The sequence below is a fragment of the Eleutherodactylus coqui genome, chromosome 5 (genome assembly GCF_035609145.1).
Source record: "Eleutherodactylus coqui strain aEleCoq1 chromosome 5, aEleCoq1.hap1, whole genome shotgun sequence".
In the NCBI taxonomy this organism is placed as follows: domain Eukaryota; kingdom Metazoa; phylum Chordata; class Amphibia; order Anura; family Eleutherodactylidae; genus Eleutherodactylus; species Eleutherodactylus coqui.
The window spans coordinates 41824993-41843940 of NC_089841.1; the positions used below are offsets into that span (position 1 = coordinate 41824993).

The following is an 18948-nucleotide window of genomic DNA, read 5'->3' on the forward strand; positions in this document are numbered from 1 at the left end:
TACCCCTCCCAAACGCCGAACTTCATTTGATGGTCTTTTCTCTCCGAGATCTTTCTCTGGATCATTCTGGAAAGGTCAGGACTGCTGACTAGGCAGATGCTGCCTATGCATAAACTGGTGGTTAGTGTGTGGCAAGCATGCAAGTCATTGACTAAACATGAAGGTACCCCTCTGCAAACTTCCCTGTGGGATAATAGAATGCTTCCACACCTAGCGGATCTACCAGATAGGCAGTTCTGGGTGAACCTGGGAATTACCGCATTGGAACATCTATATACTGACGGGGTATTGGCCTCCTTTGACCAGTTGCAGCAGCTGTACCAGGTTCCTAGGGCTGGTTTTTATAGGTATTTGCAACTCAGACATGCTTTTGTTTCACACTTCCCAAAACCCAGGCAACCTTTCTCTCTATACCCCCTAATAGGCATACTGCGTACCCAAGGACCTCAAGGGGTCTGATATCGGTATTGTATACCCATTTACTACACTTCAAAATTTCTAATGTACCAATGGTGGTGATGGAGAGATGGAGAGAGCTTATCCCTTCCCTCACTGGTGAGAACTAGGATTCTGCAATATCTTCATATATCATGGTATCACCAGCTGCAAATAATAAATTAACCCAATTGTATATTCTTCACCAATGTTACCTGACACTGATTTGGCTTCATAAAATGAATAGGGTAACTACCAACCAATGCCACCACTGCCGGGCACCTAGTGCAAACTTTAATCATTTAATATGGAACTGCCCAGACATTATCGTGTACTGGGGGAGGTCACAGAATTTTTAATCCAGCTATTGGGAATACCAGTTCCACTTGACCCGGCCATATCTTTGTTGGGTATTTTGGATGAGGAGCACTGGCAATTCCATGACCGGGTATTTCTTACCAAGGTATTATTTCTGGCCCGCAAGGTGATAGCTCTACGCTGGATGGATAGGCAACCTCCGACGCTCACAAAGTGGTAGAATATTGGTAACTCTACCTTGCCATACGAAAGGATAGTTTATAATAATACAAAATGTCCGGAGAAGTTTAATAGGGTGTGGGAGAGATGGTGTGGCTCGACAGATACAACCTTCACACAAGATCTGTTCCAAAGTTTACTGAATGGAGCCATGTCTAGGTCTGCTTCGTAACGTGGATGCTAACTACTGATTTCTAGTGACATGGAAGACAAATGAACTAATACACTGTATTTATTGTTGTGCACAATGTATCTGTGTATTTTTCCTTTAATTTTGAGGAGTCTACGATGTATGCAAAGGCATTTATTCATATACTGTAGGGTATATCTATTGTTCAATAAAACGAGTTTAAAAAAATAGTAAAAACTTGGGTGGCATGGAGAAGATGCGCTGTCCTCAGGGACTCCTGTCTCAGGACAGAGAGGAAAGAATACAGGAGAGTAACTAAGCTTTTTAAATGATTAATGGAGATGAACTTTGTTCAATTCTTAATTCTTTGACGGGCAAACACATTCGCAGCCTTGGCCGGTGGGAAGCTTAACTGAAGAGAAAGGGAAGAAAGAAAATTAAGTTACAATACTGAAATGGTATTGAGCGTAGTTTATGAGACCTAAGAGGGTGAGCAAACTGCTGGGAGCTTTCTAGTAAGCGCCCACCTATGTTCAGAAGCCGCTACAGGGGCTTCCACACACAGGAAAACTCTTACTAATTAAGACAAGCAAGTTTACAAAAGAATTTGGGAGTACAAACTTATAACAGCATTTTACACATACAACAGAGGGTTAAATTCTTCAAGAGGATTCAGATGTGACTGGGAAGTTTGAGACATCTATAGCACAGATAATACTCTGGCCTGGTGACCCCCTAACACTAACTCGGAGACTATAAAACCTTCACATCTTTATCAGTGGACTTTTTAAGTATGTTTTTATTTCTCTACTCATCCTGCTGTGGTATTCTTTGAAGTGCAAATTAATCACATCCTTGTCTGTGCCGTAAGTATGCGTGTATAAATATGCATGACACTTCAGATCTATTTCATTATGCCAGAGGAAGAATTCTGAGAGGTTCAAAAGCTCGCAATAACATCATGTATTTTTGTTAGCTAACATGGTACCAAACCTTTTTTCAGTTTACAACCCACATTTCCTCGAACTCAAGTCACAAAAGACATTTTTTTTGTTTTAGATTTAGTGTTTAGAAGAATGCTTTGTTGCATTGTTAGATCTGCACATGTGGAATATACACTGACTGGCTCCTTTATTAGAGGCCCCATCTAGTAGCGGGATGGACTTCCTTTGACCTTCAAAATGGCAAGAATTCATCATGACATCCATTTAAAGATATTAGAGGACACAGAATGTGCCAAGAAAACCTCCTCTCATTATTACTCTACCTCTGCCTGCCTGACAGGAAGGGGTCATCGATCTACTCTATTAGAGCCCCCCATCTTGTAGCACCTTGGACCTGCATTGGCCTTCAGAGCTGCATTTTTTTGTTGCAGGGAAGAAGTAATTAAATTGTTCTGCAGGAATATCGGCCCCTGCGGACAGGATGTTTAATGTAATTGCTGCAAATTAGATTTAGGCGCTGACATGTTCTGACCAGCTCTTTTATTGGTGCTGATATATGTGTAATTTGTATAAAAGAATGGCATTGTGATATCTGTGCAGGCTTGAGAAAGACTTAAAGGTCGAAACGTTGCCTGTTTTTTAGAATAAAATAAATACGTCACAGAAGGAGAAATATAAAAACAAACAATCTCAGAAATCGGCCATATACTTACTGACTAAGGGCTCCTTTCCACGGACGGATTTCCGCCGCGTAATTCGCAGCTGCGTTGCCCGTAGCTATTAGGTTCTATTGAACCTAATAGCTCAACACTCACGGTGCGGAATTCCACCACGGAATTCCGCACCATAAAATCACCCGACCTCACCCACGGCATGCTCTGTTTGCCGCGGGTGTACGCGCAGACGGCTTCCGTTGCAGTCAATGGAAGCCATCCGTCACGCTATCTTCCGCTGTAGCACAGCGGAAGATAGCGTTAAACCACTTCCCCGCCTACTGCCTCCGCGTCATATGACACGGCCGGCCGCGTCATGTGACGCGGTGGGCGTGTCATGTGACGTGGCCGGCGTGTCACATGACGCTGCGGCGCATCACGCCGAAGCGTCATACGGGAGCGAGGACGCCAGATCCGCAGGTAAGTTTGGGGGATCTGGGGGGCGCCGTGACGGGCTCCACCGTGGAATTCCGCGGCGGAGCCCGTCACGGCCGTGTGCAGCCAGCCTAAGGAGGGTAGATAGCTGCATTCTCTCAACATGCAAGCAACAAACGACCAAATGAGGGAGCTAATTACACCTGTGAGGGACACGATGAGTCAGTAAGTATTTGGACATTTTCTGTGATTGCTTGTTTTTATATTTCCCCTTCTGTGACATATTTATATTAGTGTAGGGACTCACTACATGCAAGGAACCTTGACGCGGTTAGTGAGCTCATGTATCTTGGCCAAAATCCAACTCATGCCTTGCATTTATTATCTATTATTCACATGCAGTGTGGCTTTAAAACGCCGGGGAAGCCCAGGGTGGCAGTACCGATGTGGTTCACTTATTGAGGTGCAGGGCAACCCGCCGAATTATTATGGCGTCATTAATAGGTTGCGGGTCTGCATGGTGCAATACATGTATCAGAAGGTCTGGCACTTTGTATCTACTCTGTGTGGGAGTATACACCAAGCAGCCACCCCCCTCTATATCAAGAGGCTGTGTGAGTGGCTGTCTCATCGGTGTCCCTCACAGGTGTAATTAGCTCCCTCATTTGGTAGTCAACTACCTGAATGGTGAGGGGATGCAGCTATCTGCCCTCCTTAGTCAGTAAGTATATGGCCGTTTTCTGTGACTGTTTGTTTTTATATTTCCCCTTCTGTGACTGTTTTTCAGGATGGAGCAATAAAGATTTTTTATTTGTAATTTACACCGTTGTTGCTGCTACTATGTGCGCTTTTGTCAGACTGTGAGGGAGCTGGAGGTCCATGGCTCCTGGAATATGGCTGTGCAATATTCATTATCCCTCTCCTAAAACAGGATATTAAAGTGAGTGCTGCTGGATTTCTTTGCCTATATATTATGTTTAGATCAGCTGACAGGAAGGGGTCAGCGATTCATGCTGCTTATGCCAAATTCTGACCTCCCATCAGTACGCTGCAACAGAGATCTGGATCCATCTGACCAGGTGATGTTTTTCCGCTGCTCAGGGATACAATTTTTGTGCTCTTTTGCCTCCTGGTGTCTCATCCTTCTGTTTGTAGTCCTTAATATCTGTAATATCTATGTAGCTCTTGGTGTGCATGTTGTACTGAGTCAGAGAATGTCTTAAAGGGAATGTCCGCCCTTCAACACTGTTTTTGGTTCGTAACTTAAATAAGTTTAAAATTCTGTGTTATTATACACTATATTGACAGGAATCTGACAGTAACAAGGGGGCGCCCTCTGCGTCTAGAATAAAGAAGGTTCCTACACTGACATAGAAAGGGGTTTTTTACTGTAAGAGCAGTGAGACCATGGAACACTCTACCTGAGGATGTGGTGATGGTGAATTCATTAAAAGAGTACTAGAAGGGCCTGGATGCCTTTCTTGAGCCATACATTATTATATGTTATAATCATTAATAACTTCAGAAGCGTTGTGATCCGGGGATTATTCTGACTGCCAGTTTGGAGTCAGGAAGAAGTTCTTTCTCATAAGTGGGGAAAATTGGCTTCCTCCTCATTATTTTTTTTTTTCTTCCTCTGGATCAACATTGGGGGTTAAGAGGCTGAACTGGAAGGACATGTGTCTTTTTTCGGCCTTACATACTATGTACTATTTTACTATGTAAAAATATTCGATGTACATAGAAGGGAATAAAATTGAATTTTGGTCACATTTTTCAATCCAGTGTTGGGCCACCTTTGGCCTCAATGACTGCAGTAATTCTCTTAGGCCGCTTTCCAGAACATTACCATAGATATGTGGAGGGATCTGCTTCCATTCCTCGAGGAGAGCTTCAGATAGTGATGTGGAGGATTATGGGTGCGTTCAAATGCACGGATACGGCATTCTAGTTCATCCCAAAGATGCTCGATGGGATTGAGATCCAGACTTTGGGACGGCCAATGAAGTATGTAGACGTTCCGCTCCTCAAAACCCTGCGTGCCGTATGACATGGTGCCTGGTCATGTTGGTAGAGATATGGAGCTGTACCACAGTATTGCCACAGGGTAGGTGATGCCACATTGTCCGTAATGTCTCTGTACCCATTGGTGTTAAGGGTGGACTTCAATATAACCAATGGCCCTAGTCCTTCCTAGCAGTAACCCCCAAACACCATAACAGAACCTCCTCCAAACCTCACTGTTGGGACGATGCAGTCATGTAGAAACCGCTCTCCAGGCAACCATCACACCCAAGTGACTAGGCAGCGGATTTGGAGCTCTGTATCAGAAAATGGAGCTCTGACAGCTTGATATTCAAGTCTCCAAGCAAGACAAAAATAAAAACTTTAAAAAGTATAAAAAAAGGTAAAAAAATAAAGTGCTTCTATACTGGGATATGATGTGTGATCCTCTTTTTTATACCTAATGCTCACACATGACAGCACAAGATTGGTAGGGGGGGGGGCCAATACTTTTGTCAACATTGCATTTTATAGCTGTCAGAGCTCCATTTTCTGATACAGAGCTCCAAATCCCCTGCCTAGCCCCAGTTCATGATACATTCGCACCCCTACAGTTACACCCCCGCTCCCTTCTCGTTCTCTCACCACGATTTGGCTCTGCCAGCTTCTCACTGGCGCCTCCCAACAGAGAACTAAAGCAGTTTCGGTTATTATGTTGAGGAGGCAGGATTTCCTGCGCCCGTCATGAAACGCTCGTCTATTCTCTTCTCTGCTGATGCCGCTGTCTTCATGTGACCCTGAAAATCACCTTCATTGTGTTTGTTCTACTCTGGGAAGAAAATATTTGCTCTGCATTTCTGGCTGATAATGCGCTAATCTTGCGAAATGTCACTTCTGCGATATGGGGAACATTAAAGGGACCACATGATGCAATTTATTCTATTTCTTGACTGCATGTTTTTTGTTTGATCCGACAGATGCTGAACAGGAGGTAATTAAGCCGTTCCTGATTGGCCATTTTTCTTTTTTGTTGTCATTCTTTCACCCCTGTTTTTCAAGAGTCAATACTTTTTATTTTTCCGTCGACATGGCAGTGTGGGTTCTTGTTTTTTGCAGTACGAGTTGCATTTTTTAATGATGACATTCAAAAGTACAGTATAATGAATTGGAAAACTTCAAAAAATGTCTAAGGGCCCGTTGCACTGAAGTGTTGATCTGGAATCAACAAGAGTTGATATGAAATCTAGTAGAACGTAGCGCCAACACTGTTTAGCCCGTGATTTTGGTTCAAATCCAGGTTCAATATGATTCCCCGATTTTGGCAGATCAGTCTAATTGAACTTAGTTTTGCAGCAGAAATTGAAGATGCCGGACTCGGCTGATAGCCTAATAGGCTTTTCCTGGGTGGTGAAATTACACCCACATTTGCTGCTGGTAGTGGTCATGTTTTTACAACTGCTATGAATGTTGGAAAGATACCATGTTTTCCCGAAAATAAGCCCTACCATGACTTTTAGCTATTTTCGGGGAGGCTTGAAATATAAACTCTTCCCCAAAAATAAGCCCTAGCTAGACTACATAAGAAAATGAATACATTACCTAGCAGGTGCGGTCCGGGTCCCTCGCACTGGTCTGGAAAGTTCCGTAGCTTAGTCCAGCTGCCTTTACTCCTCGGCTGCCAACAGAACATCACTTCCTGGTTACGACATTCATAAATCCTGCCTCGAGGAAGCGTCGGCTCTGATTGGTCAGCGAGTGCTGCTCTCAGCCAATCAATGCAGCGTCAGGCCGAGGAGTGCAGTACATGCGGCGGAGCTACGTAACTTTGCAGACCAGTGTAAGGGACCAAAAACGCGTCTGCTAGGTAAGTATTAATAAGACGTCCGCCGATAAGACCCTGTGCCTTTTTGGGGGGAAAAAATTCATATAAGTCAGGGTCCAATTTTCGGTAGCTATGAATGCTGGGAAGATCACCTGACAACCCGATCAGGTGAACTTAGTTTTGCAAATCTTAGATCAAAAAGTATTGGTGCAACACTTTTTCCTTGAACTAAACTGATCGCAGTTTAACCCCTTAGTGACAACGCCTGTTTGTGCCTTAATGACCAACTAATTTTTCAGGTTCTTATCATCGTTGCATTCATAGAGCCATAACTTTTAATTTTACTGTCAACATAGCCCTATGAGGACTTTATGGAGGATTAGATGTATCTTTTTTAATGACATCATTTTCCGGCACATTTAATGCATTGTATACCTTTTCGTCATTTTTCTTTTTAGAGGTATAACCAAGTTATACCGTTTTTTGTACATTAAAAACACTTTTTTTTTTAAAGACTTGCTTTTGAGTTGCCGCATTCCAAGAACCATAACGGTTTTATTTTTCCATTGTCTGAGCTCTATAAGGATGCGAGATGAGCTCTGGTCTTCATTTATCCAATTTTAGTGTCTTTTTAAATTTTAACGGTGTTCACAGCGCAGTATAAATACCGTAGCATGTTAAATTAATTCTGCAGGCCGGTAGGATTATGTCAATACCAAATTTATATAGTTGTCTTTTTTATAACTTAGAATCATAGACTGGTAGAGTTGGAAGGACCTCCAGGGTCATCGGGTCCAACCCCCTGCTCAGTGCAGGATTCACATTTAAAAAAAAACATGTATTTTTTATCACTGAGTTCAAAGATCCCTTATTTTTTGTCAACGGTGCTGTGAAAGGGTTTTTTTTACAGGATGAGTTGCAATTTTTTTTAATAGTACCATTTGTTGATCCATATGACATTATGATCACTTTCTATTCCATTTTTTGTAAAGCGAGATATGCTAAATTAGCAATTGACTATGTTTTTCCTAATATTTTTTTCATGCCCTGCACCGGGCAGATTGAATAATGTTCTAACTTTTTTCTATGGGACATCACAAATACGGGACTCTGTGTGTGAGCATTAGGTATAAAGGAGAAGATCAGACATCATATCGCAGTACAAAAACCATCAGATGCTCTCAGGTGTAGAGCTGACAACGGGGTCTGGTGGTGGGATGTCACCAGGTGTAGAGCTGACAACGGGGTCTGGTGGGGGTATGCCACCAGGTGTAGAGCTGACAACGGGGTCTGGTGGTGGGATGCCACCAGGTGTAGAGCTGACAACGGGGTCTGGTGGTGGGATGTCATCTGGTGTAGAGCTGACAATGAGGTCTGGTGGGGGTATGCCACCAGGTGTAGAGCTGACAACGGGGTCTGGTGGGTGAATGTCACCAGGTGTAGAGCTGACAACGGGGTCTGGTGGTGGGATGTCACCAGGTGTAGAGCTGACAATGAGGTCTGATGGGGGTATGCCACCAGGTGTAGAGCTGACAACGGGGTCTGGTGGTGGGATGCCACCAGGTGTAGAGCCGACAACAGGGTCTGGTGGTGGGATGTCACCAGGTGTAGAGCTGACAACGGGGTCTGGTGGTGGGATGTCACCAGGTGTACACCTAACAACGGGTTCTGGTGGTGTGATGCCACGAGATGTAGAGCGGACAACTGGGTCTGGTGGTGGGATGCCACCAGGTGTAGAGCCGACAACGGGGTCTGGTGGGGGGATGTCACCATCCAATCAGTCGGGGACATCACAGCACTTTTGGACCTTCCAAAGTCCACTGTTGACCATGTTATTGGGAGATGGAGACTATCCGGTGTTGTGGTGCCGCCACATTCATAGAGACCTCATAAACTTACAGAACGTGGCCAACGAAGCCTCGTAGAAGTTGTGAAGACATCGCACACATCGTCTGCCCTCGCTCAGGTGGTCTCACAGACCATTGGAACATCCATTAGCACCAGACCCATTCATAAGGAACTGCATGTGAAGAGTTACCATGCACAAGCAGCTGCACACAACATAACAGCAGTGAATGCACAGCAGCGCCTGCGATGGGGCTTGGAGCATCGGACTGTAAATGTGTGGAAACAAGTGTTGTGGACAGATGAATCACAGGACACCATCTTCCCATCGAATGGCGCACTTGGGTGTGGCGGTTGCCTGGAGGCATATTAACTTATTCCACAAGACTCCTGCTTGATTCGCAACCTGATTGGTTGTTTGGTGAATCAGCCAACCCAAACAACCAATCACTGTGAATCAGCCAACCCAAACAACAATCAGGTTGCTGGAATTGTGAATCAGCCAACCCAAACAACCAATCAGGTTGTGAATCGAGCAGAATAAGTTAATATGCTGCCTGGAGAGCGGTTCCCACATGACTGCATCGTCCCAACAGTGAGGTTTGGAGGCGGTTCTGTTATGGTGTTGGGTGTTTCTGCTGGGAAGGACTAGGGGTCATTGGTTATAGTGAAGTCCAGCTTTTAAACCAATGGGTACAGAGACATTCCAGACGATGTGGCATCATCTACCCTGTGGCAGTTTTGTTCATGGGTTCTATCAGAATGCTGTTTTCAGCACCTGTGATGGAACCCCCAAACAGAATCCCACAGCGCAGTGAAAATTAAGATATAAGAACGTCCCGACCTTTTATACATTTTCATCAATAGCGCCGAGTGAGAGCTCATTTTTGCTGGCTGACCTATAGTTTTTATTGCTACCATTATGAGGTACATATTGATTGCTTTTTATTTTTTTGGAGGGGAGATGGATGACCAAAAGAAAAACAATTCTGGCATTGTTAACTTTTTTTTATGGCGTTCAATGAGCGGGATGAATAATGCAGTGTTACACTGCCAGGCAATAATACTATGGAATATAGAGTATTTTGAAGCATTAAAACGATTTCACCTTTTAGTCCTTTAGTGGTGAAGGACAGGTGGATATTTTAAACTTTGCACCTCACTGTAGTCAGAACTTCCGTTGCTGTGCATTTCAGCATTCCAAGGTATGCTGGCTTAAACCCTGCACAGATGTAGAATAAATACAATTCTATCTGCACCCACCACCAGGGGGGGCTCTTTACCTCCTTCCGGTAGCATGTAAGGCCCCACGATGTTGGATCTTATCTGCCCATCTCTATGCAGTGCGTTCAGTCTGACGAAGTAATAGGAGAAAGGTTTTATATCACCTGAAAAGAAAGATCAGGATATTAGCACCCAGAGATGTGACCTGAGGACTAACTACATTCACCTGTGACATAAGCGTTTAATGCCAATTTCTCTGTCTCCATGGTAACTGTGTAGTCTGATTCCGCAGTGCTGTTGCCATTAATGGCGTATTATAATAGGAGCGTTCTGGTACCGTATCTATGTAGTAAGCTTGGTTCTGTTCCCGTATCTCTGCTGAAAGCTTGGCCATGCTACTGTATTTATTTAGGTTTCTTTGTACCGACTGTATGCAGTAAGCATTTTTGGTACTCTGTCTGTCACAGCTACCATCTCATCTCACCTATCAATGGAGCCTGCTGTCTTAGTCATTTTCTCTTGCTTGCATACTGTTTCTTTCCACACCGTTGTGCCTCATCTCTGCATGCCTCCCGTAGGGCACACACACTCTGGTCTCCCCTCTTAAAGGAGCATGCTTCCGTTATGTTCTCCCACCAATCCCCAGTCCCTTCCTCTTATATTAGGCATCTCCTCATAGAGGATGCCCAAGAAAGTTTGCCTCCTGTAGCCTTTTGTGACAAAGCCCCATTCATTTGCATTCCAGCTTTGACTCCTGCCTGACCCTCGACTAATCTGTACTCTATGATCTCAGCTCTGATTATTGTACTTCACTATTGCCTACCTGGACCTTCTACCTGGAATTCGTTACTGCAATTGTGCCCTCAGTCCTGACCATCTGTTTGACCACTATGCTACCGTTCACATCAACAGGTACCATACCTATCTGGATGAGCAATGGCTTGGGACCCTTGCAGTAGTAGACCAAATCCTACTTGGAGGGGTCAAGAGTATAAACGAGGGTAACACCAAGTGCTATCTCCCCAGATAGCCCAATGTCAAATTGGTAGATATGGAAGTCCGTGAGGAGAAGATTTTGCTAGCAATTATCTATTATCAATAGCATGAAATCACTCCATGTTATGTCAAGACATTTCTCCAATGAGAATTCAATGAATTCTGTTTAATTAAGAACATTGCCAACTCTTATACACCAAGGAAGAAGACATTACCATACAAAGGTTACTGTTACATAGACCAATGCATAATAGAAAAGGTTTTGCCCTCTACCTTAATCCCGCTATGTGTTGTCTTGGCTCCAGCAAAGTTTGCTCCATGAACTCAGTTCCCAAGCGGAAATTAACAAAGGGAGACATGTTTTCCAAGGAAAGACAGGATACTAATAGAGATAAGCGAGCGTACTCGTTAAGGCAAAATACTCGAGCGAGTATTGCCATTTTCGAGTACATGCCCGCTCGTGAGAAAAGATTCGGGGGCCAGCGGGGTGAGCGGTAAGTTGTGGGAGTGAGCATGGGGGAGCCGGGGGATCTCCCCCCCATTCCTCCCCGCTCTTCCCCTCCGGCCCCCGAATCTTTTGGCACGAGCGGGCATGTACTCGAAAATGGCAATACTCGCTCGAGTATTTTGCCTTAACGAGTACGCTCGCTCATCTCTAGATACTAACATTCAATGTGTAGAAAAGGAACATGCCTCGCTTTATTCAATTTGTGCCATTACATCTTTCAGTAAAGAACAGACATTGAACGTCAGTATCCTGTCTTTCCTTGGAAAGTATGTCTCATTTTACTGTTACATAGCTGACTGTTACATAGGTTACAGAGCTTATTGATCATAAAGCTTATTGACCTCTACCAAATAGTCTCAAAGCTCTTATGCTCATCTAGACATGGAAATCACTGTAGTCAGGGTATTGTTATCACATTACACACTATTTCTGCTAATTTTGTGTGTCTTCTAAGTTAACACAGCTCAATCTTATTTAATTTTTCCGTTGACTCCTTATCTTAGAATCCTAGTTCCCGGCATAGGTTTTAGTCTTCTATTTAAGAGCCAATAGTCCAATACAGGATAAGAAACATACAATTATTGCATTCTGAAACTTAACAGTTTATATGCCATAACATTGGGACGCTGTGTAAAATGTAAATAAATGTAAAGTAAAAAAAGAATGCAATTGTTTGGAAATCTCATCTAACCATATTTTATTCAAAATGGAACATAGAATACATATCTGAAGGTGAAAGTGAGACATTTTACTATTTTATTTTAAAAAAAAACAACTCATTTAGATACTGATGGCAGCATCTCAAAAAGTTGGGACGGGGTAACAAAAGGCTAGAAAAGTAAGTAATACTTATGACAAACAGCTGGAGTGTCAATTTTCTTCTATGTAACTGTGTATAAAAACAGCATGATAGAGAGGTAGAGTCTCTCAGAATCAAAGATGGTCAGAGGTTCATCAATCTGCAAAAAACTGCATCTAAAAATTCTGGAACAATTTCAGAAAAATGTTGCGCAACGTAAAATTGTGAAGCCTTTGAGTGTTCTACCATCTACAGTATATAATATGAAAAAATTCAGAGAACCTAGAGAATTCATGTGCACAAGGGGCAAAGCCTATTGTCAATATTGGATGAGATCTATTGACATCATGGAAAGGAGTTTGCTCCTCACTGGGTAGATGTGGGGATGGATGGTTGTATGGGAGTGCAGGATGATCAGGCAGCTAGCTGGGTGACAGAAGGAGGGGTAGGGGGAAGACCGCAAAACTGGGCTGACTTTGCTGTAAGTTATTGGTTCTACAGTAGGATAGGCTGAACCTTAAATGGAGAGGGTGTAGCTGTGTTAGGGGAGAAGATGGCTAGAAGGTTGGAGGAGTATTTAATCTTGGGACTGGGGGAAGGGTAATGAGAGTAATAGAGTGTGATTACAAGGGATCGCTTCTGTCAAACCAACCTGATCAACTTCTACAAATAGGTAAGTTCTAGACTGGACCGGAGAGTCATTGGATCTTGTGCATCTGGACTTTTACAAAGCGGTTGATACTTTGCCGCATGAAAGGTTGGTATATAAAATGAGAATGCTTGGTCTGGGGGAGAATGTGTGTAAGTAGGTAAGTCAATGATAGAAAGTAGAGAGTGGTTGTAAATGGTACAAACTGTGATTGGGTTACCGTTACTAGTGGGGTACCACAGGGGTCAGTATGGGACACTATTCTTTTTTAATATATTTATTAATGACCTGGTGGAAGGATTGCCCAGTAAAATATCAATATTTGCAGATGATACAGAACTATGTAAAGAAATTAACACAAGAGAGGACAAAATGTGGTTGCAAGAGAATCTGGATAAATTGGGGAATTGGACAGAAAAGTGGTAAAGGAGGCTTAACACTGATAAATGTAATGTTCTGCACATGGGCAGGAAATACTTGAATACATGTCACCATTACACACTAAATGGGAAACCACAGGGTAACTCTGACCTGGAAAAGGACTTGGGGATTTTCGTTAACTGTAAGCTTAACTGGAGTGTCAGGCAGCTGCTGCCAAGGCAAATAGGATCATGGGGATCAGCAAAAGAGGTCCAGGGGCACATGATGAGGAGGGGCATATGAAGGACATATCAATGCTCGAGCGGATGCAAAAGTGGACAACTAAAGTAATAAATGGCATGGGTGGACTACAATACTCGGAGAGATTATAAAAATTGGGATTATTTAGTTTAAAAAAGTATGGTTGAGGGGCGACCTAATAACTATGTATGACTATATCAAGGGATAATACAGCGATCTCTCTCATCATCTATTTATACCAAAAACTGTAACAAGGGGGCGCTCTAATAATTATGTATAAATATATCAGGGATCAATACAGAGATCTGTCCCATCATCTATTTATACCCAGGACTGTGACTATAACAAGGGTGCATCCTCTACGTCTAGAGCACACATGTCAAACACAAGCCCCGTGGGCCAAATCTGGCGCGCCACCATGATCTATGTGGCCTGCAAGTGTTCATGCTTGTGGGCCACATAGCTGCTGACTGCTTACCACTGTAGTGATTACCGCACCGGGTGCCGCAGCCCCTCGGCCGGTAGCCATGGAGTGCCGCTGCTGGTAGCGCTGATCCCGGCGCACACTCTGACATCCGTGTGCAGCCGGCATCCTTCTCTCCTGAATCCTCTCCTTCTTAGTTCCACAGGAGAGGACAAGGGAGGAAACATTATGGGCCCACACACTGACGTCAGTGTGCACCCTGGATCGGCGCCGAGAAGAGGATATGGGAGGGGGGTGGGGTGATTAATATTACTACTGGGGCTACTGAGAGGGGTTAATATTAGTACTGGGGCTGCTGAGAGGGTTTAATATTACTACTGAGGGGGGTTATTATTATTACTGGGGCTACTGTGGGGTTAAAATTACTGAGGCTACTGAGGGGGTTAATATTACTACTGCTGCTACTCCTTAGCAGCTAAGCCAGCTGATAAGCAGTAGTTGTATTTCTACAGTCTTACAATTACAATCATCACTTTGAAGACAACATTGGGCTGATGTGGCCCTCCGTGAAAATGAGTTTGACACCCCTGATCTAGAGAAAAGAAGGTTTCTACACAACATAGAAGGGGGTTCTTTACTGTAAGAGCAGTGAGATTATGGAACTCTCTGCCTGAGCACGTGGTGATGGTGAACTCATTAAAAGCGTACAAGAGGGGCCTGGACACCTTTCTTGAGTGTTACAATATTACATGTTGTATCATTACCTCAGAAGGGTCGTTGATCCAGGGATTATTCTGATTGTTGGAAAGAAATATTTGTCCCTTACATGAGGAAAGTTGGCTTCTACATCATTGTTTTTTTTTGCTTTCCTATGGATTAACCCGATAATGACGCGGCCCCTTTTTCTTTTTCCATTTTCTTTTTTTCCTCCCCCTTCAAAAAAATTGTAACTCCTTTATTTATCCATCGACGTCGCTGTATGAAGGCTTGTTTTTTGCGGGACGAGTTGTATTTTTCAATGGAGCTATTTATTGTACCATATAATGTACTGAAAAACTTTAACAAAATTCTAAGTGGAGTAAAATGAAAAAAAAAACGACATTCCGCCATCTTTCAGTGCATCTTGCTTCTACGGCGCACAAACGGCAACAAAAGCGACATGATAACTTTATTCTATGGATCGGTACGATTACTACGATACCAAACTTGTATAAGTTTTTTCTTAGTATACTACTCTTTTTTTTTTTTTTCAAAGACATTTAATTTTTTTCAATTATTTTCTGTGGTCATTTTGTGCACGCAATAACTTTTTTATTTTTCCGTCGACGTAGTTGAGCAAGGGCTCATTTTTTGTGGGATGTCCTGTAGTTTCCGATAGTATCAATTTGGAGTACATCCGACTTTTTGATCGCTTTTTATTGCGTTTTTTCTGGGAGACAGGGTAACTAAAAAGTGCATTTCTGGCGTTCTTTATTTTTTTTTCCGGACGTAGTTCACCATGCAGGAAAAATAATGCACTACTTTGATAGATCGTACTGTTACGGACGCAGCGATACCAAACACATATTTTTATTTTATAATTTAGATTTTTTAATAATAGATATGGCAAAAGGGGGGTGATTTAAACTTTTATAACTTTTTTTTTTACAATTAAAAAAACTTTATTGATTTTTTTCTACTTTACTTTGAAGTCCCCCTGGGGGACTTTAACATGCGATGCTTTGATTGCTCCTGCAGTATGACGTAATGCTATAGCATTACGTCATACTGCAATTTAACAGGCAGTCTATCAAGCCACCCCACGGGGATGGCTTGATAGGCAGTCTGGTAAGGCAGCCCTGGGGCCTTTCATTAGGCCCCCGGCTGGCATGACACTTGCACAGCTCCCCCGATCTCACCGCGGGGGGGGGGGGGGAGGGGGGCGTGCGGGACCCCTGAACATCATTCGGGGGATTTAAATGCCGCTGTCAGAATTGACATTTAAATGGTTAATAGCCGCGATCGGCCGAATAGGGGCTATTGCCTGCGGCTGTCAGCTGTTATAAACAACTGACGCCTGCACTGTATGAAGAGAGGTTGCCACGCAACCTCTCTTCATACATACCCCGCCGCTCCATGACGTACCGGTAGTAGTAGGCTGAGCTGGAAGGACATATGTCATTTTCCAGCCTAACATATTATGTTACTGTGTTAATGTATTTATGTACTAAGCTTGGTTCTAATACTGTATCTATGTAGTGAACTTCGTTCTGGTACCACATCTATGTAGTAAGCTATTTTCTGTTATCTGTAAGCTTGCTTCTATAATTGTATTTATGTAATAAGCTTGGTTCTGGTACAGTATCTATGCAGTAAGCTTTGTTCTGATACTGCATTTTTGTAGTAAGCATGGTTCTGGTACTGTTTCTGTAAAACATTTGGTTCCTTTACTGCATCTAAGGAGTAATGGGAAGAAAGCACATGTCCTATTATTTTCCCTCTGTAATTGACTGTAATCAGTTTACCCCGGAACCTAAGGAGGGGTGCAGGCATCCTGAAGTTTCTTGGACCATACCTGTCTTTCTGGTTCTTACCTCTGACAAACGTTCTCTCTGTGTTACTCGGCTCTCTCTGCCATTCCGGATCACAGTCCATATACTGAGAGTTACTGCACCACTCAATCACATAACCCAGAGCTCCGGCTGATGGAGTCCACTCCACCCAGAGTCGTCCGTCTTTGTAAAACATTTTAGCGTTCATATTTGCCGGCTGCACAACTAGAAGACATAACAGAGGAGACATAACTATACGTACAACTTTACATGATCTAGCGGCTCAGTTACAGCAAATGAGGGGCGATATGCTGCAGGATACTATACGGGACCTGTATGCCTCCATGCCAACCCGTATTACATCTTGTATCCAAGCTAGAGGTGGTAAAACAAAGTACTAGAGCCTCCATGCCTGCCTGTATCACATCTTGTATATAAGCTAGAGGCAGGCCACAGGGTACTAGAGCCTCCATGCCCACCCGTATCATATCATGTATCCAAGCTAGACGCGGTACAACAGGGTACCAGAGCCTCCATGCCCGGCCGTATCACATCTTGTATCCAAGCTAGAGGTGGTATGACAGGGTACTAGAGCCTCCATGCCCCCTGTATCACATCTTATATACAAGCTAGAAGCAGTACAACAGGGTACTAGAGCCTCCATGCCTGCCTGTATCACATCTTGTATCCAAGCTAGAGGCGGTACAACAGGGTACTAGAGCCTCCATGCCCACCCGTATCACATCTTGCATCTAAGCTAGAAGCAGTACAACAGGATACTAGGGACTCTATCTCCGTCTGTATCACATCTTGTATCCAACCTAGAGGTGATACAACAGGGTACTAAAGCCTCCATGCCCACCCGTATCATATCTTGTATCCAAGCTAGAGTTGATACAACAGGGTGCTAGAGCCTCCATGCCCCCCGTATCACATCTTGTATACAAACTAGAGGCAGTACAACAGGGAACTACAGTCTTCATGCCCCCCCATTTCACATCTTGTGTCCGAACTAGAGGCGGTACAACAGAGTACTAGAGCCTCGATGCCCCCTGTATCACATCTAGTATCCAAGCTAGAGGCAGTACAACAGGGCACTAGAGCCTCCATGCCTATGTGTATCACATCTTGTATCCAAGCTAGAGGCGGTACAACAGAGTACTAGAGCCTCCATGCCCCCTGTATCCAATCTTGTATACAAGCCAGAGGTGGTACAACAGGGTACTGGAAGCCTTGATACCTGCGTGTATCACATCTTGTATACAAGCTAGAGGCGGTACAATAGGGTGCTAGAGCCTCCATGCCCTCCGTATCACATCTTGTATCCAAGCTAGAGACGGTACAACTGGCTACAAGATCCGCCATGCTCGCCTGTATCACATTCTGTATCCAAGCTAGAGGTGGTACAACATGGTACTGGAGTGACCATGTCCACTCATATTACATCTTGCATCCAAACCTCCATGCGCACCCTTATCACATCTTGTTTCCAAGCTAGAGGTGGCCCAACAGGGTACTAGAGCTTCCATGCCCACCCGTATGACATCTTGTATCCAAGCTAGAGGTGGTACAACATGGTACTGGAGCCTCCATGTCCACCCATATCACATCTTGTATACAAGATAGAGGCAGTACAACAGGGTACTAGAGCCACCATGCCCACCCATATCACATCTTGTATACAAGCTATAGGCAGTCCAACAGGGCACTAGACCGTCCATGCCCGTTCGTGTCACATCTTGTGTCCGTGCTAGAGGCAGGATTACAGGGTACTGAAGCCTCCATGCCTGCCGCATCACATCTTGAATCCAAGCTAGAGGCAGTCCAACTTGGTACTAGAGCCTTCATGCCCATCTGTATCGTGTCTTGCATTCAACCTAGAGACAAGTAAAACAGGCTACTAGAGCCTCCAATGCCCATTCATATCACATCTTGTATCTAAGCTATAGGCGGCCCAACAGGGTACTAGAGCCTCTATGCCCGCCGTATCACATCTTGTATCCAATCTAGAGATGGTATAACAGAGTACTAGAGCCTCCATGCCCGCCCATATCACATCTTGTATCCAAGCTAGAGGCGTTACAACAGGGTATTAGAGCCGCCTGCTTGCCTGTATCACATCTTGTATCAAGGCTAGAGGTGGTACAACAAAGTACTAGAGCCTTTATGCCTCCCGTATTACATCTTGCATCCAAGCTAGAGGCGGTACAACAGGGTACTAGAGCCTCCATGTCTGCCTGTATCACATCTTATATACAAGCTAGAAGCAGTACAACAGGGTACTAGAGCCTCCATGCCTGCCTGTATCACATCTTGTATCAAGGCTAGAGGTGGTACAACAGAGTACTAGAGCCTTTATCCCTCCCGTATTACATCTTGCATCCAAGCTAG

The 18948-nt window shown here is 43.9% G+C and overlaps 1 protein-coding gene across 1 annotated transcript in view; it reads right to left on the reverse strand.

Annotated features, from left to right (window-relative positions):
- Positions 1-1299: 1299 nt before the first annotated feature.
- Positions 1300-18948, reverse strand: part of LOC136626869 (interleukin-6 receptor subunit beta-like) — a 42289-nt gene continuing 24640 nt past the window's right edge. Inside the window, exons 10-12 of the mRNA XM_066601826.1 lie at positions 16600-16782; positions 10089-10193; positions 1300-1514 (exon numbers count right to left, since the gene is read on the reverse strand). Coding sequence (XP_066457923.1) covers positions 1462-1514; positions 10089-10193; positions 16600-16782 — 341 coding nt within the window. The 3' untranslated portion in view covers positions 1300-1461. The remainder of the gene's footprint in view (positions 1515-10088; positions 10194-16599; positions 16783-18948) is intronic.